A 24,749-nucleotide genomic window follows, 5' to 3' on the forward strand; every position below is an offset into this window, starting at 1 on the left:
TAGAAGGCTGTACACAGCAGCTGCGGGTCCCTGGGAAATTTTTACTGAGTTTATTCATGCTCTATGGCTATGAGCTCTTACTTTGCGAATTGCTAAATGTCCCCCCATAGTATGTTGTTTAATTTTGTATTTAGCTTTTTGCTGGGAGGTTTGCTTTTTAAGGTGAAAAAGAACATCTCCTTCCAAGTTCCACATCTCCCAGACCCCAGCCGTTTTGAATCTGAGAGGCAAAGCTGACAATAGCCTTCAAGGAGTTTTGCTTTGCCTTTCTCTGGAACAAAATATTTGCATTGTTGCCATTTGACTGAATGTTATGGTTTTGCTTTTTTTTTGCTTTAATTCTGCAATCTTATATTAGTGTTGGAGCCTAAATAGTACTGGGCGTTATCATCTTCTCTCCCTTTCAGGGCGAGTCCATCAAACCAGAGGAATTTACCCTTGAAATTTTTGAACGATTTCTGAATAAGCTATGCCTACGACCAGATATTGATAAGATCCTCATAGAGAAGTGAGTTGATGGAAAATGATGCATTGCTCTTGTGTGTGTGCTCTTTTGCTGGGTATGATTGAAAAATGTAATACTCACGTTGAATTAAAGTGATATTATACAATTTTTTTTATATATTTTTCCCTATTGTCTAGTGCTAAAACATAAAATGCTTACCTTTTTTGTTTTTAACCTCTTCCCGCCCATCGCCAGTGTCCCTTTAATAGGGTCTATACAACTGGGGTCAGGAAGCATTGGCTAATAACATGATCACTGTGATTGGCTGTCACAATGGTCACATGATTAGAAGAGCCGGCCCCACCAATTTCTGCTCATTTAGTATGGACAGAGAGCTGTCTTTGACAGCTCAGTCATTGTGCTAAGAGCATGAAAGCTGTGCCACCCCTTGATTGCATGTGTGGCGTGGGGGCGTTAAAGCCCTTCTTCTTTGCTACCACACATATGCATTATCTGGGTGGTGAGAGGTTAATTAGGTAAATATGAAATGTTACATATTTCTAATTCATATTCACCATTTGCAGCCAGCAGATGGCAATCAACAAGATCAACTTTTTTTCAGCCTTTTTTTTTTTTACATAGCTCTGGTTTAGAAAAAAAATCCTTAGGAGCAGGTGTAACCAACCAAATGCAGGAATTCTTTAATGACTGAAAGATTGCTCCCCACCCCTACCCCAACACCCCTTCTAGCAGAGGCTGTTTTTTGTGTACATTTTGATTGGAGTGGCGGTACACCTTAACACCCCAAAAAAGAACCTTTTTTCCGATGCAGCACACAACAAACAAAGCATGCCTATGAGGAGCTGTACTGCAGATGTCTTGCCCTTTACTCTATTTGTTCATGGGGGTGCAATTCTAAATGAATGGCACCGCTACCCAAAGTGCGATACATTAATGTGTTGTGGTAATGATGTAAAACATGCTTTACCACAGCCCTTAGTTTTGACACCAGCCTTTAGTGTATATATAAACCCAATCCGTAAAATCTCATACGAGTTTCAATTATATTTTTCAAAAGTTTTTTTTAAAAGAAAACCTGCCCTGAGAGGTGCCATGCAGCCATTGCTGGGAGTGTATGCATGTAGACAAAAAGTGGTTGCAAAGGGACTTCAGTGAATTTGCAACACTTGGATGCAACAAAAGAAAAACAAAAAAGGTGAAATCAAGTATCTTAATTAACAAAATAATTGTCAATAAAACATAGTGGTTTAGTACATGCAAACCATAAATAAATGACATTTAAAGTGAGCCTTGGCAGCACAGATTCAGGTTGTATGAAAACAATATACTTCTCTTTTTGTGGCTCGCCTCTTTGCTTTGCTGATAGAGTGGGCCACTTAGGGATAAGTTTAGAAAAGCACAAAGATTAACAATATAGAAGTGAAACATTCTATAGCAGTTACCTTTTCTAGTCTTCCCCTTGTGAAATGTCTTGCTTCCTTTTTTGTGTGTTGTAAGTACACTACCTTCTAAAGTTTGGTAAACACTATTTGTTTCTTTTTTTTTTTTTCCCATAAACCAACAATGTGGAAGCAGAAATCCTCCCCGTTGTCCTAGTGTATTCTGATATTGGGATGACTCCGCTGTCGGAATACACTGATCAGAACTGCAACGGATTGGCTGCGAGCCACTGATTGAAGGAGGTTTTCTAGCAGGACTGTGCAACGGTTCTTTCCAACCGGGAGGGCTACAAACGGATCAAAATCAGTTTTGTAGCTCTGCAGAACTGGACGATTTTCAGTCTGTGTGTACCCAACTTTAGATATTTACATTGACCCAAATATTCATTTGAACACATTTGTTTGCACAGTATCCCATTTGTACTTTTCCATATAGTCCTAAAGACTATAGACTAACCATTTTCTGGACTCTTTTCTGTAGTGGAGCTAAAGGGAAGCCATATTTAACTCTGGAGCAACTAATGGAGTTTATAAACCAGAAACAGAGGGATCCAAGGCTCAATGAGATCCTTTTCCCACCTCTAAAAAGGGACCAGGTGCGGCAGCTTATTGAAAAATATGAGCCCAACAGACAGTTTCTTGAAAGAGGCAAGTAAAAGTGCAGAGTTTGCAGATTATGAAAAGTTTTAAGAAAGGGTCATTGGTTAAGTAAACCCTGCCTTCTGCACTTTCATGTTACAGACCAGATATCTATGGAAGGTTTTAGTCGTTTTCTGGGTGGGGATGAAAACAGCATTGTTCCTCCAGAGGCCTTGGATCTCAGTGATGACATGACACAGCCGCTCACCAGTTACTTTATCAACTCCTCCCACAATACCTACCTCACTGGTAAGTAGCGCACTAATCATAGTCCTATGGATACCACATGAACAATTCTCTGTGTAGTATGGGAAAAGACAAAATTATTCTTTGAGCTTCCAATTTTAATAAAGTCACTTTACGCTTTCGCTGCCTGAGCCATTTTTGTATTTTTTTGAACATGTGTTAAAATACACATTTTAGGCCTGAAGATTAGTTAAAACTCCTAAACCTCATATATTGTCTGAAAGCAGAGACCCTGAAGAATAAAATGGTCATGCTTTTTTTTATGTCAGGAGACAGTAGCTCAACAGCTTACCAGATTTTCAGTTAAAAAATGCACGTTATTTTTAGTGTACCCAAACTATACATTGCCCCTTTTTTGGGTTAAAATATATATAAGATGAGGTTATGCCAACTAAATACCAAACATGTCAGCTAAATTTATCGCCCAAAAAAAAAAATGCATATATTTTTGAAGGTTAAAAAAAAATTAGGAATTTATTTTTAATTTTTTTTTTTTCTGCTGAATCCTGCAGAGCATTGCAGCCATGATCAGCAGATGCCGGATGCAATGGCGGGCTCCTGCATTCTTTCTCTAGCTTTATCCCCATATCCCCATAAAGGCTTTCTGTTACAAAACCAGAAGATTACTTCATAAATTACAAGCATGTGAGTAGCGTGCTGGCAGCCCATTCAAACTACAAGTATGTCTGTCGTAGTGGAAGATGGTACTTGTAGTTTTTTCATTCACAGATCTCCGACTAAATGATGCGCCTAAGTGAGCAGAGCCCCGCACAGCTCTGCTGAACTTTAGAGGTAGGAGGCAGGTGCATAGGAGCATTCACACCCTTAAAATTGTAACATGCTCCTAAAGGTGAACTTATACTTTAAAAGTGCACATGCCTGTGAAACGGTGACAAACATTGGTACAAAAAAATTTCCTTGGTTACACTTTTTAAAAGCCTTTACAGGTCTTTAGTTTGGAATTAACTGTAAATAATGACCCTAGAACTATTTGCTTCAACTCCAGCATGTGCTGCAATATCTAATGTGTACCGCAATCAGCTGTTTCATATGCAGGCACCCCTGACACATGCATTTACAATCGTATTGGCCATTGATTGAAGCTAATGGAACACAGATAATGCTCTATTGGCTTCTTCATCAGCCATAGCAGCAGTAAAAAGTGACACCTGAGAGCTAATACCTTCTCCCCCACTCTTCTTCGCACCAGTCTGCCTAAGGCGGGCTCCCCTTACCCCATGCTTATAGCATATGGGTAAAGTCCAATCCCATTATAGTTCATGTTGAATAATACTGAAAACCACTGGTGTTGACTGATTTTCAGTTTATCTGATACATGGTACAGATGTCACTTAGGGAAGGCAATTGTGATTTTTCATGAGAAGTGATTTGATCACTTCAGAAATGCAATATTTGCAGTATCTATTGTAGTTGGGTTTCCTGTCTGGGTTCTTTGTCCTACCAGTGATTTGATATTTCTCAGTTGCGTCCGAGATATTCTAATGGTTCCCTGTTAATATTCTTGTGTTTTCTTAAATAAAGAAGTAAAAAAAGTAATGCCTGAGCCAGAACTGACAAAATACTTGTTGCTTCCAGGCTCTTACTAGCAAGGTAATATCAGCAAATAGACTTTTACTGGTCTCCCCTAGCCATAGTAGTGAGTTTTCCACTGTTTTGGACCCCAAAAATATGGCTCACAATTTAAAAGTTACATTTAACAATGGGGCAAGCCCTAATATATTCCAAACCAAAGGTTGTGCACATTTTACTTGGTGGTAAAGAACTTCTCTTTTCTGATGTATCTTTCTTTCTTTTTTTTTCTCTTCTTGTGTGATCTAGCTGGTCAGCTGACAGGGAACTCATCAGTAGAGATGTACAGACAGGTGCTGCTCACAGGCTGCCGCTGTATCGAGTTGGACTGCTGGAAAGGACGCCCCCAAGATGAAGAACCCTTTATTACTCATGGATTTACCATGACCACTGAGATACCTTTTAAGGTACAAAAAAAGACCAGATTGGATTGCAAGTGTAGTTCATGATTACCTGATATCAACAAGCCACCTCTATTCTCCCACAGGAAGTAATTGAAGCAATAGCAGAGAGTGCTTTCAAAACTTCCCCATTTCCAGTCATTTTATCCTTTGAAAATCATGTTGACTCGTAAGTCTTGTTTGGTCTTTTCCATTGCAGTTTTCCCTCACTCCTTTTCATCTGCTTGCTTCTTTTTTGCTTATAACCATCTATTTGGCCACAATTAGGATATAATTCTTCTATCATTTCTATAATTCTTTTATCATTAGGTTAATACATTTTTCATCTGTTTTGTGCAGAGCAAAGCAACAAGCTAAGATGGCTGAATACTGCAGAAACATCTTTGGAGATGCACTTCTTACTGAACCGCTAGAAAAATATCCTGTAAGTTTTGTGGTCTTACTACATTTTTTGCCATTGTTTACTGCCATATTTCCTGGAGGCTGTATTTTGGAATTTTTATTTTTTATTTTTTGCCTGTTTTTTTTCCCTATAATTATTCCTTTTGTCAAAATGTTACCTTCTCTGGTAAGCATCTTAATATGTCTGCAGTATAAATCCTGAGATCCTAAAAAAAAAAAAAAATGCTCAAAATGAAACCTGCGCTTGAATAAACATGGAGGCAGTCTTTGCTGACCTCTCTGGTAAATCCTATTCCTGGACTTCTAAGCAAGAAGTAGGCAGCCATTTAGGTCAAAGCTCCTGACTTGTTCTGGGTTCATTGAAGCCAGGGGATCACACTGAATGGCCAGGTAACTGGTGTTTTCAGAAGTCAGCAGCAGCCCCTTCTCAGTACAGACTTTCTTTAATACTATGATTTACCTGGCATCCCACTGTAAATCTTATGTTGGTAAATATGGTGAATGAGTCACTCATCAGATACCTTTATTCTTCTAATGTGAAGTTTATACTTGCTGAGTTCAGATGCTCAGAACTTCAGAAGCTCCCCCAACACCTATAGGTTGGTGGGAAACAGGGCAGAGTAGTAATGTCCAGCAGGGAGATCTTTATGCTAGTGTTCCGAGGCATGGTAAGAAATCAGGTGGCAATTTGACATAAAGCATTCACTCAATACCCTAAATTTAAACAAAGAAAATGCGGCGCACTAAACAAAAAATATAAACGCATTTAAAGTAACGCATTCATGTGTAAAAGTCCAAAACAGGTACTGAAAGTTCAGTGAATCCACAACAGAGCTCCCTCCACCTCATTCAACAGAGATGAGGATAGTAGAGGTCCCATCACCCAACACGACAGACCCTTACCATCAGTGCAACGATAATGCACAAAATAGAAAAGCCACTTTGCTCCACTACTCCTCACAAGCAGTACACTGGAACCAGAAATCTCTCCAATCATGAACAGGTATTAAGATTCCCATGCAGTTCAGCAGTCATGTGGATATAGAAAAATAACAACGCTCATTGCGCAGATATCTTAAAAAACTATGCCCAATTTATTAAGAAAAAACAATTCCACTCACATTTAAGTTGATTAAAATAGGCAAAACAACTGAAGTGTCCAGCGCTTCAGTGATAGTCGCTGTAGTGCAGTCTGTCCAGGTCCCACGTTAAGCCAGGCTCTGCCCAACGTTTTGTCCCTTCAAAGTGCATCATCGGGGGCACCCTAAATTTGTCTTCACTGGATTAACCTGAATTGGCGGCACAGTGGTGTAGTGGGTAGAACTCTTGCCTAGAAGTAAATAAGGGTCGCTGGTTCAAATCCCAACCATGGCACTACCTGCTTGGAGTTTGCATGTTTTCCCTGTGCCTGTGTGGGTTTCCTCCGGGTACTCCGGTTTCCTCCCAAACTCCAAAGACATGATGGTAGGTTAAGTGGCTTTTGTCTAAAATAAATTGGCCCTAGTATATGAATGTGAGTTGGGGACCTTGGATTGTAGGCTCCTTGAGGGTAGGGAGCGATGTGAGTGTGCGATAGATGTGTGGAGCGCTGCGTAAATTGACGGCTTTATATGGGTACCTGAGACACAATGTGTAGGGATAGGGACAATTGTAGACATGCACCCACACTCACTCAGGTTGAATAAAGACTGGTGTCTTTTTCCAACCTTACTAACTATGTAAGCCTTGTATGTCATGAGAGAGCAGTCAGTAGAAGCTGCCATGTATTGACAGCATACACTGATAATTGCATTTATTGTATCCCTGAATTGTTGTTCTATATGTTTGAAACTGGACTCAATATTAGCTATTTAAGATATTTTTTTTAAAGGTAACTTTATTGTACACAAAGCTTACAAGTACAAAACATTAAAGGGAAATGGAACAAACAGTGCTCAGATAATGGAAAACAGATCATACAGAATGTCCATTTAGTACACTATCATCAAATAGTAAAGGAGCGGCTGCATGATACAGACATAACTGAAGACATGAGGTGCAGTGTGCTAACCATGCAATATGCTTTAATCACAGTGCTCAATAAAGTTAGCAAGTGAGCCCTAGCACCAAACAGTATCTTATGTATATGGTGGTATAGTATGGTAAGAGTTCACCCATGGATCCCAAATCTTATGACATTTTTAGGGCAACCCTTGGCTTCATATGTCAATTTGTATAGTGGAAGTGCCTGGTTAACGAGGTTGAGCCAAAAAGCCACAGTAGGGGAAGCCTGAGATTTCAAGTGGGGGCCTCAATAATTAATATCTTCCAATGCATAATCTGAAGTAACTTCAATTGCCTATGTATTTATAACCTTTTTTATATCTTCACATTTGGCTCCTTAATATTTTTCCTAGCTCCAGCCAGGATTTTGTCTTCCAAGCCCACAAGAACTATTAGGGAAGATCTTAGTAAAGAATAAAAAAAGGCACAGAGTGGGGGCGAAGGGTCCTGAAGGAAGTGTGAAAAGAAGAGTCAGTGAACAGCCATCCAATACTTACAGTGACTCCTCCAGCATCTGTGATTCACCTGCAGTAGGTATGGGACCACATTCAACTTTTTGGCAGGTTTTCTTCATTAAGATAGGATGGTCGATGGCTCTGGGAGGGGTGAAGGGGTGAGTTCTGAGGAACTGTCTGAATTCACCTGATCCTAACAGGATAGAGAAGAAGATATCAGAGAGCAGGGATTGCCCAAGAGTAGTCTTGTAGCCTCACCTGCCCTTAAGTTGTGAGTGAGGATATTGGAATGAATGGGGCAGTTTAGTTCAGAGATGCTGACGCAAGACCAATTATTCCAACAACAAACTTCCTATATGATTTTGTCAACTAAAAGACGCTCCCTATTCTGGGGTCGCTATGTGACCGGTAGATCACGACCAATCCCAACAGCTTCTCAGCATGTACATGACAACATCCAGCCCACTCACCCTGCAAAGCTTAAGCCTAAGCAAGCCCAGTTTTTCCTCATGTGTGCCAGTCTCCTGGGTTTGGCACCTGTTGTGACTTGTAGGAGCAGAAGGTAAGTGGCAGGTGCTGTTGTATATGGACATTATGCCTGCCTCTGAAGAGGTAAGTGGATGAGGTGCAGGAAGAGATGAAGCACCTGAAAAGGATGCCAGGGGAAAGCCATAAGCGAACTGGATGAACAACGCAGCGTGATTCAAATTCATAGACATAGAGAGATCATTATCAAATTCTGACTCGATAAGGTGTTGCACTAGAATTTAAAAAATTTTGGTGCCACCAATTGGTGTCCCACTTCCCACCCTGCACACCCCCCTTTTTTCCTTCCATGTTTCTCTCGATGTCCCCCTTTCTCTCTGCATTATGTAATTATGCAATAATACTAGTTCTACACGCTGCAGTACTTTTTGACCTTGGCATTCTGCGTTGCTCACTACTGACCTCGGCACTGTAACTCTTCCTTACTTTTTAATGGTGCCTTGCTAGGTTATCCTCTGCAGTGGAAGTCCAGGAATTCAGACACTATGTAAAATGTGCTGGCTTACTATGAGTTAAGTCCAACAAGGTGAATGCTACCTCCTCTTTTGAAATGACAGCTTTACTGAGTACCAGGAGTACAGCTATCGCTACACTTCCAGTGCTCTGACAGGAGAAAAACTGTCTTCTTACATTCAATATCTCTGCAAATCCATACCCTCTGCTGTTTATTCACAGAATGCTTTCCATTTTGTGAATGGATTCACATAATACAAAGTGCTCTCTGATTATGCAGGAGAGGGGTGGGCTCAATTCCTGCAGGAGCTGAGACCAGAAGTGTCAGAGTGCCAGAAGTATAGAGATAGCTGTACTCCTAGCGCTCAAGGTGGAATGCACCTCGTTGGATTTTCCCTCTAGTGATCCAGGATATTTTACAAGGGTGGCTGAATTCCTAGATTTCAGTTTTAAAGATGATAATATATCAGCAAGACCTCTAAGGTAGCGTACCCCTGTTCTATAATATTTCCATTTTTGCTACTCTCCTGGCTTCTACATAAAAGTTTATGTAGGAAGATGAGGGGAGAGGTGAAGGAGCTGTCAGCACAGATCGTAATTGGACATTCCCAGAAGGAAAATAGGGGCGTGGTGTGCAAGGAGGAAGGGGGACTGTGCTAGGGAATTGGCTCTTGAAGTAGCCAAGTTTGCTGGTAGGTTTAGAGGCAAATTGCATGTAAATAAAAAGTTTTTTGAAATGAGAAATACTGTAAATAATCACAAAAATACAAACATTTCTCTGCGTTTATCTTCAGTTGTTTTCAGTTGATGACAGAGTGTCTTTAAAAAATAATGTATTTGTTGTCAGAAATACATAGGGCCTAATTTCCAAACAGTCTTGAAGTCAAAGTGTACAAATTTTAATGCTATTTTAAGATTGTTGTAAACTAATGAAAGAATAGTCAGCAGATTAGGACTAACAGGATTTATTGAGAAGCGTTGAAACTTTATGCATATTAGAATATACAGTTGAAAGTGATCTTTACTGGAAAACCACACAAAGAATTGAATTGTTTTGTAAGAGCATCTGTCACATGCAATGGGTTCACACGTACAAGTTTAGTTTGAACCAGTATTCGTGAGTAGATGGAAGGGTTACTGTACTGTAGAGATTGTTTAAACGTCTGTTACTTTTCTCACAATTATATATTCCATGTGCAGGTACTTTGAACTCTGACTCGGCTGATGTTTCTCTGACACTTTCTAATGGAGATGAACAAATAGAGGAGAGGATTCCCAAGTGTGTAGAGCCACGGAAATCCATAGGTAAAGACGCAGGCTGTGAAAGTGAGATGACGATAATTTTGTATAGTTATAGTGCCTTGAAAAAGTATTCCCCCCCCTTGGCTTTTTACCTATTTTGTTACATTACAGCCTTTAGTTCAATCTGAATTATATGTGATGGATCAGAACATAATAGTCCAAGTTGGTGAAGTAAAATAAGAAAAATATTTACATAACTCTATTTTTCAGAAATTAAAAACTGATAATTGGCATGTACATACGTATTCTCACCCCCTTTGTTATGAATCCCATAAAAAGCTCTGGTGCAACCAATTACCTTCAGAATTCACATAATTAGTGAAATGATGTCCACCTGTGTGCAATCTAAGTGTCACATGATCTGTCATTGCATATACACACCCTTTTTAAAGGCCCCAGAGGCTGCAACACCTAAGCAAGAGGCACCACTAACCAATCTCTGCCATGAAGACCAAGGAACTCTCCAAACAAGTAAGAGACAATGTTGAGAAGTACAAGTCAGGGTTAGATTATCCAAATCTTTAAAAAAACACAACAATATCGCGCTAGGGTAAAACAAAAAGCTGCAACTAGAAACCATCAAATATCGTTATGGAACAAAGCAAAAATAATATATAAAGTTGCGCTAAGTATACGTGAAGACCTGTATCCAAATCTTTGATCCCTAGGAGCACCATCAAATTTATCATAACTAAATGGAAAGAACGTGGCACAACAGCAAACCTGCCAAGAGACGGCCACACACCAAAACTCGCAGACCAAGCAAGGAGGGCATTAATCAGAGAGGCAGCACAGAGAGCTAAGGTAACCCCAGAGGAGCTGCAGAGTTCCACAGCAGAGTCTGGAGTATCTGTACATAGGACAACAATAAACTGGACGCTCTATAGAGTTGTGCTTTATGGCAGAGTGGCCAGAAGAAAGCCATTATTTTCAGCAAAAAACAAAATGGCACGTTTTGAGTTTGCAAAAAGGCACGTGGGAGACTCCCAAAATATATGGAGGAAGGTGCGCTCTGGTCTGATGAGACTAAAATTTAACTTTTTGGCCATCAAAGAAAATGCTATGTCTGGCGAAAACCCAACACATCACCTAAAGAACACCAGCCCCACAGTGAAACATGGTGGTGGCAGCATCATGCTGTGGGGATGTTTTTCAGCAGTCAGGACTGAAAAACTGGTCACAGTTGACAGACAGATGGATGGTGCTAAATACAGGGATATTTTTTTGCAAAACCTGTACCACTCTGTGTGTGATTTGAGGCTAGGACGGAGGTTCACCTTCCAGCAAGACAATGACCCCCAAACACACTGCTAAAGCAACATTTGAGTGGTTTAAAGGGAAACATGTAAATGTGTTGGAATGGCTTGGTCAAAGCCCAGGCCCCAATCCAATAGAAAATCTGTAGTCAGACTTAAAGATTGCTGTTCACAAGCGCCAACCATCCAACTTGAAGGAGCTGGAGCAGTTTTGCAAGTAGGAATGGGCAAAAATCACAGTGGTAAGATGTGGAAAGCTCATAGAGACTTATCCAAAGTGACTTGGAGCTGTGATAGCCACAAAAGGTGGCTCTGCAAAGTATTGGGGCTGAATAGTTATGCACATTGACTTTTTCTGTTATTTTGTCCTATTTGTTTGCTTCACAATAAAAAATTAAAAAAAATTCAAAGTTGTGGGCATTTTCTCTAAATTAAATGATGTGAATCCTCAAACAATCCATGCTAATTCCAGGTTGTGAGGTGACAAAACACGGAAAATGCCAAGGGGGTGAATACTTTTGCATGGCACTGTAGATTTATACCACTGCTCATGGCTGCTCACTTCTTTTGTTGCCTTGTTCTCTTTAGACCGTGATGCTTATAGTGAGGAGGAGGAAGATGAAGAGCCTTCTGACCCTAAAAAGTCAGACGAAGTAAGTCCTATAACTAAACTGGCTTTCTCTTCCTATTTATAGCTGTTAAATATTTTTGACTGCTAAACTTTCATTTCAGGGCACTGCTAGCAGTGAAGTCAGTGCCACCGAAGAAATGTCCAATCTTGTTAACTACGTGGAACCTGTAAAGTTCAAGTCATTTGATGTGGCCAACAGTGAGTAGCTGAGGGATGGAGTTTGATGGGGACTGTCTTAGTTTAAATCTTTTTTTTTTTTATCGCTAATTTGGGCTCTGTTGGAGAGATTTAAAGAGGAGCTCCAGGCTCCCCCCAAAAAGTTAGGGATCCAGCAGTGTGCTCACTCGAGCCGATTCTTCAATTGGCTTTGTGTCCAGGCACCAGCATCTTGACTAAGGTAAACCGTCAGTGAAGTGGCTTCACAACCGACTTCCAACTGCGCATGCGTGAGCCGTGCTGTGTTTTGTGAATTGGTTCCGCAGTCTTCTGGGACCTGTGATGTATCCCAGAAGACTACAGGGGAAAAAGATACTTCCCCCTTTGGGTGCAGCTCCACTTTAACTGAATTTCCTTACTTGGTGACAGTAATTTTTTTACTAAACATGATTGAGGGCAAATGTCCAAAAAAAAAGTTGTGCTTTTTTAAAAACATTTTTAAGAAAGTAGAGACGCTATAACCACTGTAAGCCATTGGGTTCCTATTTAGGCCAGTTTCACACTGCTGCACTGCAGTTTGGCCACCTCATGGGTGCACCTGTGTTTTTTCATGTGGTCAACCCATGGTTTGCCATAGGCTTTGTATTAGGTCGCACGTTTTTGACACATTTTCTGAAAGCGCACAGGGATGCAGTATGCAGGACTTCTAGTGCACTTACAGAAAAGGCACCAAAACCACGTGACCTAATAAAAAAGTCTATAGGAAACCACGATTTATCTACACAAAAAACGCGGGTATACCCACACTGCAGCCAACCAGACCACAGAGCAGCAGTGTGGAACTGCCCTTAGGTGTGTGTATATAGTTCCGTTTTTTTTTTTTTTTTTTAAATAAAAAAACTTTTACACTGTTAGGCTTTTCACCTATAAAGTTATTTATTAATTATGCCCTGCTTCACAGCTTTTCATTGCTGTCTGTTTCCATGTTGTAGATTTTCCCTTACTTCCTGTCTGCTGTGGAAACATCTCTCTAATATAGCTCCAAATAGCAGTAAACATTATGGGTTTCAACCCTTTTTAACTTAATCCACAAACTTATAATGAAAAAAAGTTTAGCCTTGACATAGGAATTGTTTACTCTTGTGTTTCCCCCTAAGAGGAGGTTATGTGGCCACCTCACTACCTGTTTTCACCCCTACAAAACTTGCAACACATGCAATTGCAAGTTAACCCCATGCAGTTGAATAGGTTGTGTTATGTCTGTGGGGATACATTTTGCCTCACTGTTTTGCAAAGTATTGTTACCGTAGCATACTGTATGTACACCCCCATCAGCTGCCTTTGCAGCTTAAGGCGGAGCAATTGGGGAGCTGTAAAAATATGGCTCAGTGTGTTTAGGGTTCCCCAACTGCAAGTGTAAACAAGGCCTAACGCATGCAGTTGAAACAATTACTAAAGCTTGGTTCACACTTATGTGTCCGCTAGAGCTGCACGATTAATCGTTAATAATTGAAATTGCAAACAGCATGTCAAGATCTTAAGAAGTCCAGAGAGTTCTAACAGCTGGAAAAAAAAAATCTAGGCAGCCTGCCAAGTTTTTTTACATCAGGAGAAAAAGTAGAAACAAAGTATCTTTTCATTCTTTTATTGAAGGAAAGGCTGTAATTGATTGAAGTTTAACCATTTAAAGACCAAACCCTTTCTGACATTTGCTGCTTACAAGTAAAAATCATTATATTTTGCTCGAAAATTACTTGGAGCACCCAAACGTGATATTTTTTTTTTTTTTTTTTTTTTTAGCAGAGACCCGAGAGAATAAAATGGTGGTTGTTACAATATTTTATTTGCGCAGCGGCTTTTTCAAACACAATTTTTTTGGAAAAAATTAACTTTAATTAAAATAAAAATAAACTGTAAAGTTAGCCCAGTTTTTTTTTTTTTTTTTTTTTAATGTGAAAGAAGATGTTACACCACGAGAATCATGAGAGAATCATGAGAGAATCATGATCTTTATTCTAAGCAAAAAAATTGTGATTCTCATTTTAGCCAGAATCGTGCAGCCCATGTTTGCACGGGCACAGCAGCCCATTCAATTGAATGGGCGGCTGTACCGGTGGGAAACACAAGAACAAGCTTCCTGCAACTCTTTAAAACCGCAGCTACCGGGAACTCAAGGGGCGCTTTTAAACTATGCAATTTCCTGCAGACTCGCTGCCTGTTTAGGGGGGGCATTAAAAATGAATTGCAGCCCTGCACGTCTGTAAAAGAGCAGTGCATTCTGGGAGCAGGAACGGGTGCATTTCCCGCTCCCACCCAAATATGAACCTAACCTAAGCATGTAAGAAATAGTTTCTCTACAAAACTTTATTAATTTGTTTCATACTAAAATGATCATATAGCAAGTATATGGAATTGAAGACTTGATGTTTACAGCAAATATGTTTTGGTTAAAAGTAACTAGCTTTTGTTTATTTCTCTTCTTCTTTTTTTTCTTCGCTACTGTCTGTTTACATATCATCGTCATTACAAACTTTCCCTACTCTGTATCCATCTTTATCTACATTTTTGTTTCTCGCCACTTTACTGACCCTCCCTCCTTTCTCAGAGAGGAATAAATATTATGAAATGTCTTCATTTGTTGAGACTAAGGCACTGGAGCAGCTAACTAAATCTCCCATGGAGTTTGTCGAGTATCCTTCTCTCATGCTGTTCAGTTAAGAGTAATCGTACTGTATAGCGTATATACTGTGTAAGCCATAGATTATAGCAGGAAAGTAACAACATAGGTGATACCTTCCGTGGACTAACTAAAAATATTTTATACTGAACATGCCATTCTTTTTATGTGGCATGGTAACAGAGAACACTGTATTATCAAAAAAGTACACTTCAAATATATTCAGGTTGCCAACTAAAGCCTGTTTCACACATGTGGCCAGGGGACAGTAAAAACAGGTGGTTGAGCCGGTGTTTTACTGCCCTCTTGACTGCCCACTTAAAAGCTACCATACAGTCAGAAGAGGCTGTACACATTCCATGGCCACAATGCTTTGCCCCGCGGCACATTTGATGCAGAATGTTGAGTTGACAGGCAGCACTACCTGGCACATGTGATTATTCAAGTGGATGTGACCGTGCTGCAACTGCGAGCCAAACTCTTTGATTCGCAGTTGCGACTCATCCATTAAAATTGCATTCATTTCATCATCCTAAATGACGGCCAGTGGCCGCTTAGCCCATTCTGAAAAGTGACCGTGGATAGTTTTTCAGAAGCTGCTCAAGTTCATTCACATTCACCCCCTGTATAGAGTTTGAAGGGATTTAAGATGTTGTCTGTAACAGCTATCCAGATGCCTAGTTTTATTTTCTAATCCTCGCTAGAAATATTATAACTGAAATCCTATTGGATGGGCATGGCTCCAATTTCTTCCAGTTGTTTTAAATATGCTAAAGCAACATGCCAGGAAATTGCTTTGTTTTCACCAGGACTTTCTTGTAAACTGGTAGGCGTTTGCTATAAAATTAATTGTATCATCAAACTAAAACATGATCCCTGGTAGCACAAGGATATAAAGTTTTTGACTTGGTGCATTTTTAATGTGTAAACTAATTGAATGCAGCTATAAGGTGACATTGCTTAGTTCATGATGAACATTGAGGTATCAGTCTGTCTGATAATGTGTTTTCATACCGGTGAAATGTGCCTTACGCTTCTCCCTAACACAGCTGACAGATGAATTTTAAACCTATTAAACAAATCAAACAACTGGCCATGACTCATTCTTCTGACCAACTGTGTCCAGTTCTAGCTCAACTGTCCTAAGAGGTACTCAAATTAGGCACATTCGTTACAAAGATCAAGCCCAGTACAGGCATCTTCATGTCTTTTAAGGGTACATTCACAGCTGAAAATGTACCCTGCAAGCAATTTGGCTCCTTTCACACGGGCACCTCTGCTAGGTGGAATCCACTTAGCTCAGCGGGGTGGATCTCTCCGCTGATCCCCGCTGAGCAGGCAGGTGACAGGTCCGTGTCTGCTTTGCATAGCGTATACAGTCCCGCTCGCCTTTACGGGGCAAGCAGATGGAAACAGACCACCTGTCTGTTTCCATCCGATTCACTATTAGACGGATGAAAAATAGGACCACTATCCGTCTGTTTTTGGCAGACAGGATCGGATCAGATGGCAGCGTGTGTCAGCGGACAATTCAGTTTGCAATCAGGTCCACCTGAAAAAGTGACTGGCGAACCTGATCAGACAGCCCATGTGAAAGGGGGCTTACTTGTGAGAACCCCCGCGGGGGTTCCCGCGATTATCTGTAAATGGGCAGCCCCATGATGGCTCTCGCAGCTAATAACACCCACTCACATTTACATGCCAGCGATGAGCCCTTTAGACAGACTGCATGCTTTCAAGACCGATTACTTGCATTTAATTGCTGCTTGAGAGTTTATATGCGAGTGCAGGTGCTTATCTGTGGGAGTTGGAATCCTCCTATTGCTTTTGATGGGGCTGCCTACTCATGGGTAATCATGGGCAGGGTCATAGACCGTTTGAATCCCAGCTTGTTTAGCAGGGACCGGCTGAGATTCTAAGCACGTATGGGCAGGCTGAATGTACCCAAGTTGATTGTTCAACATAGGTAAAACCTGCACGTCAGATTTTACATGTGATTATTGCTGGCAGCTATTGTAGCCACTAGCAGTAAACACAGTGTTCTCCTGGCGGTGAGGGCTCTGCAGGGAGAACACAATGGCTTCGCGGGAGGGATTCCCCCCATCCACACTGACTGTAACCTGGGGGTGCAGGAAAGAAAATCGCTACATCTATGGCTGACTTTAAAGCTGCGTAAGTCACTTCTGGCCTGTTTACTGATTGACTAGTGGTCATTAAGGGGTCACATCACATTCAGTCAAAACTGTGCGTCTCAATCCCTGTAGTTGCCTGCCACTGTTTTGGAAACATCAGAAAGTATACAAGAGGAGCACATTTACTGAAATTGATGGCAGGAGAGCCTACAGCCTGTAGAAACTGACATTTGTTTATTTTAAATGCCAAGAATTTCCAGGGGAATTGGATAAATCTGTAGGTAACATAGAACCCCCTTAATAATGCTATGTATCTCAATGTCCTTCTCATGTTGACTCTGTTTAAGTATTTTGCCTTTTTTACCACTTTGACCCATGGTGATGTCTTCTGTGCCAGAAGACACCACCATGGGTGGTGTATCCTGTGTATCCTTAAATGTTTTTTTTTAAATTCCCTATAAAGTAACATTCTCTGTCTCCCATCCTTGTTGTGTGGCTCATCAATAATCCACCTACCATCACTGTCACCTTCCTTGGCCCTCTCATCACTGCTTCCTGTCTTCTCTATCTACGTTTTTTTTCTCCTGACTCCCCTCCTATCAGATATAATAAGAAGCAGCTAAGCCGTATCTACCCGAAAGGAACTAGAGTGGATTCTTCGAATTACATGCCACAAGTTTTCTGGAATGCAGGATGTCAGATGGCTGCATTGAATTTTCAAACACTGGGTAAGCATTTCAGCACAGGTGACTCGCTAGTAGTTTTTTTATATGTAATAGTCATAATAGAAGAATGTATTGTTTTATGGGGTTGTTTGTTTTCATAGATTTAGCATAGCGATGACAAGTGGATTTCTTGTGCTTTGCTGCAGAATATTTGTGTTTCAGTATTGGGAAGGGCTGATTTAGCCTTCATAGATGAGCAGTGGGGCCAGTTTCACGTACATACTGCACTGTATAAATGCTGAAGGCGGGGAGACATCGCTGTACCACGTGATCTTCTCCTCTGCTACAAATGTCTAAGCAGACACTTCATCTTCACATAGAGTAGTTTCTTTTACTTCATAGCTGTTTCCTCTATTAACAAGTAGCAAAGTCAGCATCACGTACAAGCACTGCCTAAATGCTCATAGTGGGACAATGTCAACATTCCACACAATCTTATCCTAAGACCCCTCCCCACAGGAAAAAATAGTTTTCTTATATTTCATAGTTGTGTTTTTATATATATATAAAATCTCAAATAGCTTACTCAAAACACAGTTCTGTATTGTTTTGTTTGTCATCTGTTTGTTATCTTGGGCCCCTTTCACACTGGCCGAATCTGCCAGCCAATCCAGGGGATCTTTCTGCTGATCCCCACTGTCCTCCATGGGCAATCGGATGGAAACTGACTGCCTGTCTTTTTCCATCCGACTGTCATGTGATTCGCTCCGCCAGATCCCCATCAGTCTGTTTTTAGTGGACAAGATCGGATCAGATGTCGGTGAGTGTCATCAGACATGTGCTCCATAGAGAGTTATGGTTGGTCCGATCTGGTCCTCTTGAAAAAAAATGTATGTGCGTATGAGTTTTTTTTTTGTTTAAAGCTAAACTGTAGCAGATATAATAAGCACAAATTAACACTGCTCTGTAATTATAAATACATTATTATATTTTTAATGCAAGCAGCCTAAAGCTGGCCATACACTGATAATATTTTGCTGGTTCAGCAGGGACCAGCCATGTTTCGATCTGTGTGTGGCCATCCCTGCTCGAAAGAAGTCTTTTGTCGATCAGTGGCTGCCAATTTGTGTACTCTGACAGTGGCAGGTTATGCTGTCAGAATACAATTACAATACCATTCCAGTCAGTAGACAGTAAAAATTAGGAACAATGGTCTGGCAATTTCTTGACTGGGTCCTGAAATTCAATGTCTTTGTATTCCCCTTATGTTTCCTATTTGTGTGATTTATGCTGAAGCTAATTGACCTGTGATCGCTGTTTCCTGAATTGCCCCGTATGACCCCCCCCCCCCCCCCCCGTATTGCCCCGTATATGCAGTCCCTCAATTTTAAACCTTGATATAAGACAGCGAGTAATTAGACTCCAATGTTGAAAATCTTTATTGGCTACACAAGAACATCCAGTAAAACAAAGCTAATGCGTTTCAGCCACTGTGGCCTTACTCATAGCATTCATAGTAAGAGACATTGCAGAGGAGACAGAAGTGCGTGTGTCAGAAAAAAAGGGGAGTACATCATCTGCATAGAGGGGAATCATCTTCTCACGCAATCCTTTGTGAAAAGCAACCACCTCCAAGGTCTGTCTCTATTGCAATACCAAATAAGAATGGCAACAGAGGGCATTGCCTCATTTCACGATGGAGCGGAAAGGGGGAGGACTGTATACCAGTAACCCAGATCTAGGCTTTTGGAAACGCATACAGCAGTTTGACCCATGTACAATGTTTCTTCAAAACCAAATTTGTTAAGGACTTCCTGTATATACCTCCACTCAATATTGTCAAAAATTTACTGCAACCAGACAGAGAAGAACCCTATTATTTAAATATATTAACTGGGGTCTTAATATTTAGAAAAGCCAGTTTTGTCCAAGTGAATTATTTTGGAAAATAATTTTGATCTATTGGCAAGGACTTCTGCGAAAATTTTCACGTTGGAGGTGTGTGATGATATTGGCCTGTTAGACTCTGGATGTAATCAGTCTATCTTTTTTGGGTATTACCACTATAGTTGCCTCAGTCATAGAAGGCGTGAGCAAACCAGAGGAGAAGGCTTAATTAAAAGTAGGTAATGGGGCACAAAGAACAGAATCGCAGTAATGTTTGTAAATTTCATTGGGTAGGCTATCCAGACCTGGAGCCTTACAGTTAGGAAGGCTCGCAACCACAAGCTCAAATTCTTCCAGATTTATTGGGGAATCCACTTTTTTCTATCTATTATAAAAAGAGTGGGCAATAAAAGATGATATAGAAAGTGTTGCAAATCACCACTGGAATGATCTTCTTTGGAGGTATGCAACTCCTGATAATAGGACTTAAAGGTCTTTAAAATAGTGGCTGTGCTGGTATGAATAAGGCCCCACCTTTCATACTTACATTTTTTTCTAAAGTTATGCTTGTTTCCCTGCAGACCTGGCAATGCAGCTGAATATGGGGATATTTGAATATAACCGGCGCAGTGGGTACCTTCTAAAGCCAGAATTCATGCGTAGGACTGATAAACCCTTTGATCCTTTCACAGAAAATATTGTTGATGGGATTGTGGCAAATACTGTAAAAATTAAGGTGAGAGGGCAGTAGAAAAGTGGAAGGAAGTAGACTGGAGAGGGCTAATTGCAGGCTCAGTCCTAACTTTTTTGTCTTTCTTCCCAGATTATCTCAGGCCAGTTCCTGTCTGATAAACGTGTTGGAATATATGTAGAGGTTGATATGTTTGGTTTGCCTGTTGACACGAAAAGAAAGTATAGGACAAAAACATCCCAAGGAAACTCTTTTAACCCTGTGTGGGACGAGGAGCCATTTGAATTCCCAAAGGTATGGACTTTTCTGATGAGTTTCTGGTTCCCTTTCTTTCTAACCATGTTCCACATTTACTGTGTAACTTAAAGTGGTTGTAAAATCAGAAGTTTTTTTTTAATCTTCATGCATTCTATGCATTAAGTTAAAAAAAACCTTCTGTGGCCAGCAGCCCCCCTCGATCCAGCGATGCTTCAGGAGAGATTTGACTGCCTGGGACTCTCCCTCTTCTATTGGCATGGCTCCCACTGCTGTCAGTCAGTCTGAACCAATGAGGAGAGAGGGGGCGGGTCGAACTGCGGTTCTGCGTCTGAATGGATAAACAGGGCCTCAGTTCAGGTGCTGCCATAGCTATCTGTTTGCTGTGGTGGCACTCACCAGGAGGGGGAGGCCAGGGGCGTAGATGAGGAAACCGAGAAGAGGAGGTTCTAGGCTGCACTGTGAAAAACCACTGCACAGAGCAGGTGAGTATAACATTTTGTTGTTAAATGGAAAAGAAATGAGACTTTAGTATCACTTTAATATAAGCTGCTTCATCTACTCTAGGTGGTGCTACCTACACTTGCCTCTCTTCGCATTGCTGTGTTTGAAGAAGGTGGAAAGTTTGTTGGTCACAGGATTCTGCCAGTGTCTGCAATACGACCAGGTGAGACATGAAGGCAGGGGTGGGTTATTTGTACCGTGGGCTTCCGGTTGTTCCCAGTTCATGGGATCCCCCTGGCAATTTATTTGGGTAATGCATAAAAATCGGTGCATACAGACATCTGTGTTTTGCTTTTGACACATGCCCTCAAGGAACTTACAATCTAAGGTCCCTAACTCGCATACATACACACATATATTAGGGCTAATTTATACAGGAGCCCAGCCTTTGCATTTGGAAAAAATGGCGCCACCTTGGCTGGGAAGCCGAGATCTTTTTTTATTTATTCTTTTATTTCAGGTTTCCCAGCCTAGAGGTGAGAGACTTATTGGCCCTTTATCTCACTGTAAAGAGGACCTGTCATGCTTATTCCTATTAAATTATCTCCAGTGGTGGCCCGCCCATAAGAGACCATGCTCCCGGCATCTAATCTACATGCAGGATGCCGGGCGCATGGATTTCAATGAGAGTTTTTTTTTTTTTAAAGCACATGATTAGAGCCCGAGGCTCTAATTGGCTTCAAAAAAGGTTGGGCTCGGGGCACAGAGCACTGTGCCCTGAGCCTACCCAGTTGTGTGACAATAGCAAATTAATATTCACTATTGTCTTCCTGATTCTCCTCCCAGCGAATCAGGAAGTGGGTCCTGTGACCCGAACGGCCAGGGAGTCTTGGGACTGAGCCGTACCAGGCCGCGTGCCCTCAACATGGGGGGGGGGGGTTCTTTGGGGAATGGGGGCCGCGCAGCCCCCCCACCCCAAAGCACCTTGTCCCCATGTTGATGAGGACAAGGGCCTCTTCCCGACACCCCTGGCCATTGGTTGTCGGAGTCTGCGGGTGGGGGGCTTATCGGAATCCGGGAGCCCTCAGATACCAGCCCCCCACCCTATGTGAATGAGTATGGGGTACAATGTACCCCTACCCATTTACCTGTGAAAAAAATGTAAATAAAACACAACACACAAGGGTTTAAAATAATTTATTGCACAGCTCCGGGGTCTTCTTCCGTCTTGGGGGGTCTTCTCGCAAGAACAAAACATTTTTTGTTCTTTTGCCTCAATCTGTTATTGTATATCTCCTGATTAATCTTTTATTTATTTGTTAGGTTATCACTACATCTGTCTCAGGAATGAAATTAATCAGCCTCTATGTCTCCCGGCTTTGCTTGTCTATACAGAAGTAAATGACTATATTCCTGATAACCATCAAGGTCAGTGATAACACATCCTATTTGAGATACTTACAATGTGGTTTCTTTGTATAAACATCCTTTCACCTGTTACCTTTGACCCCTACCTTTTATGAGTGCTACCTTAAGTGCTAATCTAATTTATCATTGTTTCACTTTGTCTTCTTCCATGTAATGATTATAACTAACTTCATCCCCCACAGAGTACATCAAAGCTCTGATGTTCCCCACCCAACATGTCAGTCTGGATGAGAGAGCCAAGAAGCTTGTAGCTCTGATTGGAGACACTGAGGTACAGCAAGCACCAGGACATTCATGAATTACATTCGTAATAAAAAGGCTGGGCATATTGAATGAGGCAGTATTCTAAACCAACCAATCAGAAATGATATTTCACCCATCTGACTTCAGTATTTATTGATAGCTAGGAAATAGTAGGCACATTATCAATTCTTTATCATTAAGGGTCAGTCCTACCTAAGACTGATATTTTATATATGGTTGCAGTTTGGTGGGCTGAGTTGGCTCTTGGCTTTTTTTTATTTTTTTATTTTTTGCTTGATCCGCCTGCCATAATTCTTGACTGTCCTCTGCTTAGAAATATGGGTGTTCTCTCCTACTTTTCACATGTTCCAGGAGGTTCTGTTGCCTTCTCCATAGTGTTAAAAAAAAATATCCAATGTGGATTTGTGGACCCCCTTTATAATGGGCAGAGGGGTGCAGAACCAGGAACTGTGATGCAAAGATCTTGCTAATGCAGTCTTAGAGAGATATAAAAATGGTCTATAGGTCACATTTTGCCAAGAAAGTGCTACAACAGACACAATTATTGAACCAGGAAGAGTGGCAACTCCTGAGATGTTGGGAGTGAGTGTCCAACATGTAGAGTGTCAGCACGGCTGGACACAGTTGAGAACAGGTATATATAGGAGTTTTTGGCCAGTCCTCAGTGGTGGTGACAGTCCCCTACAGGTATGGCACTTGCATTAATTGCAATTTTTCAGACCTGCTGTTTTTTTTGTTTTGTTAAACCTACTGGGGACTTTGTGCAGTCACTTTCATGCAAAAGGTGAACTTAGCCTTTTAATTCTCCCGCATCTGCCCTAAAGTAAGCTCCTTGGTGGCTGGTGTAGCTGTGTAAAGGGAGACAAAACATCCAACGTTTTGTGCGAGACATTTGACCCTTTTTGTATGTATTGCTTTGCTCATTCACATTAGTGTCTGAACCCACTCCTTGCCTGTGTGTCTTTAGAGCACTTGTAAAGTGGGCTTCTGTGCTGCTGTGTACAGGGTTTTTCACCATCTGATCTATTTTCTTGGCATGTATAATAATGCTGAGCACTAGGGTGTTCAGTCATGAAACACGTAAACCTCAAAACCCCCTTAAAGCTCATTAGCATAGTATGCCTTATAATGGTTGTAAACCCTTCCATATACCCAGTAAAGTGACTGGCTGCAGGTGATACACAGAGATTAGACACATTCTCCTGCTTAAGTAGTTGTACCGGTTTATCTGCAGTCTTCTCTTTTCATCTTCCTTTAAAAATGCAGGATTTATAAAGCTTGTCTGATGTCAGAAGGGGTGGATATATGAAGTTACACTCTGCAGAGCTCAGTGAGGAGAACTCTGAGAACTGATTAGAGCAGAGGTCTCAAACTGGTGACCCTCCAGCTGTTGAAAAACTACAAATCCCATGAGGCATTGCAAGGCTGACAGTTAAGAGCAAGACTCCCAAAGGCAATGGTATGATGGGACTTGTAGTTTCGCAACATCTGGAGGGCCACCAGTTTGAGACCCCTGGATTAGAGAGAAGGGACACACCCCATTCACACAGCACACAGGAGCAGAACTGAGGCTGTCAATCTACTGGAGCTCCCTCCCCTGTCAGTTTTTTTTACTTGATGTCAGAAAAACTTGTCAAAAGTGACTTGTGCTGATAGCAGAGGAAGGAAGGAGCAGAGAGAAATTACACTTGGTGCTTTTAATTAAGACTATAGAGGGATATGCTTTGTTCATTTTTTATGTTTGAGGTTTACAACCACTTTAAAGGGCAACTCCACCCTCTGCCCCCCCCCCCCCAACCACATATGACAGCTTTTGGGGGGGACTTTGTACCCGGTTTTGATAGAAGTTTGCCCCCCTTCTCCTGCAGCCGGCCTATTCAATTGGCTAGGGTGAGGACACCACTGGGTTCCTGGACAGGTAAGTGCCCTAATATTTAAAGTCAGAAACTACTGTATTTGTATTTGCTGACTTTTCTTTTTTTTTTTGGGGGGGGGGGGAGGTTTATCCTGTAGCTTCTCTATAAGTCTTCCATCTTGAGCCATGTTTGGGTGCTGTAGCTGTAACATTGCATGCACAACATAGAGTAGCTTTGTCATTATAAAGAAAAGAACAATTTGGGACTTTAAGTGAGGCAGTGACCTGGTAAGGCCCAATGCCTCCATCCCTGTCTAAATGGGAAAAGGGCGGTGGGACTTTAAATGAAGCACATAGGTATACAGCAATAAATGTGTTAGTTATATCAGTAATATGGTACATAATAGTAGTAATGATAAAAAATAT

At 41.2% G+C, this 24,749-nt stretch overlaps 1 protein-coding gene across 2 annotated transcripts in view; it reads left to right on the top strand.

Annotated features, from left to right (window-relative positions):
• Positions 1–24,749, top strand: part of PLCB3 (phospholipase C beta 3) — a 272,101-nt gene that overhangs the window by 165,606 nt on the left and 81,746 nt on the right. For both annotated transcript variants that reach the window (XM_077455793.1, XM_077455792.1), the window contains exons 8-24: positions 408–508; positions 2,387–2,553; positions 2,647–2,793; positions 4,630–4,787; positions 4,868–4,950; positions 5,121–5,205; positions 7,580–7,760; positions 9,881–9,985; positions 11,827–11,891; positions 11,971–12,067; positions 14,631–14,715; positions 17,438–17,562; positions 19,968–20,122; positions 20,210–20,371; positions 20,900–20,999; positions 22,100–22,204; positions 22,387–22,475. In XM_077455793.1, coding sequence (XP_077311919.1) covers positions 408–508; positions 2,387–2,553; positions 2,647–2,793; positions 4,630–4,787; positions 4,868–4,950; positions 5,121–5,205; positions 7,580–7,760; positions 9,881–9,985; positions 11,827–11,891; positions 11,971–12,067; positions 14,631–14,715; positions 17,438–17,562; positions 19,968–20,122; positions 20,210–20,371; positions 20,900–20,999; positions 22,100–22,204; positions 22,387–22,475 — 2,010 coding nt within the window. The remainder of the gene's footprint in view (positions 1–407; positions 509–2,386; positions 2,554–2,646; positions 2,794–4,629; positions 4,788–4,867; positions 4,951–5,120; positions 5,206–7,579; positions 7,761–9,880; positions 9,986–11,826; positions 11,892–11,970; positions 12,068–14,630; positions 14,716–17,437; positions 17,563–19,967; positions 20,123–20,209; positions 20,372–20,899; positions 21,000–22,099; positions 22,205–22,386; positions 22,476–24,749) is intronic.

The sequence above is a fragment of the Lithobates pipiens genome, unplaced genomic scaffold (genome assembly GCF_037356315.1).
Source record: "Lithobates pipiens isolate NorthernLeopardFrog02 unplaced genomic scaffold, aLitPip1_a1.2 Scaffold_10, whole genome shotgun sequence".
In the NCBI taxonomy this organism is placed as follows: Eukaryota; Metazoa; Chordata; class Amphibia; order Anura; family Ranidae; genus Lithobates; species Lithobates pipiens.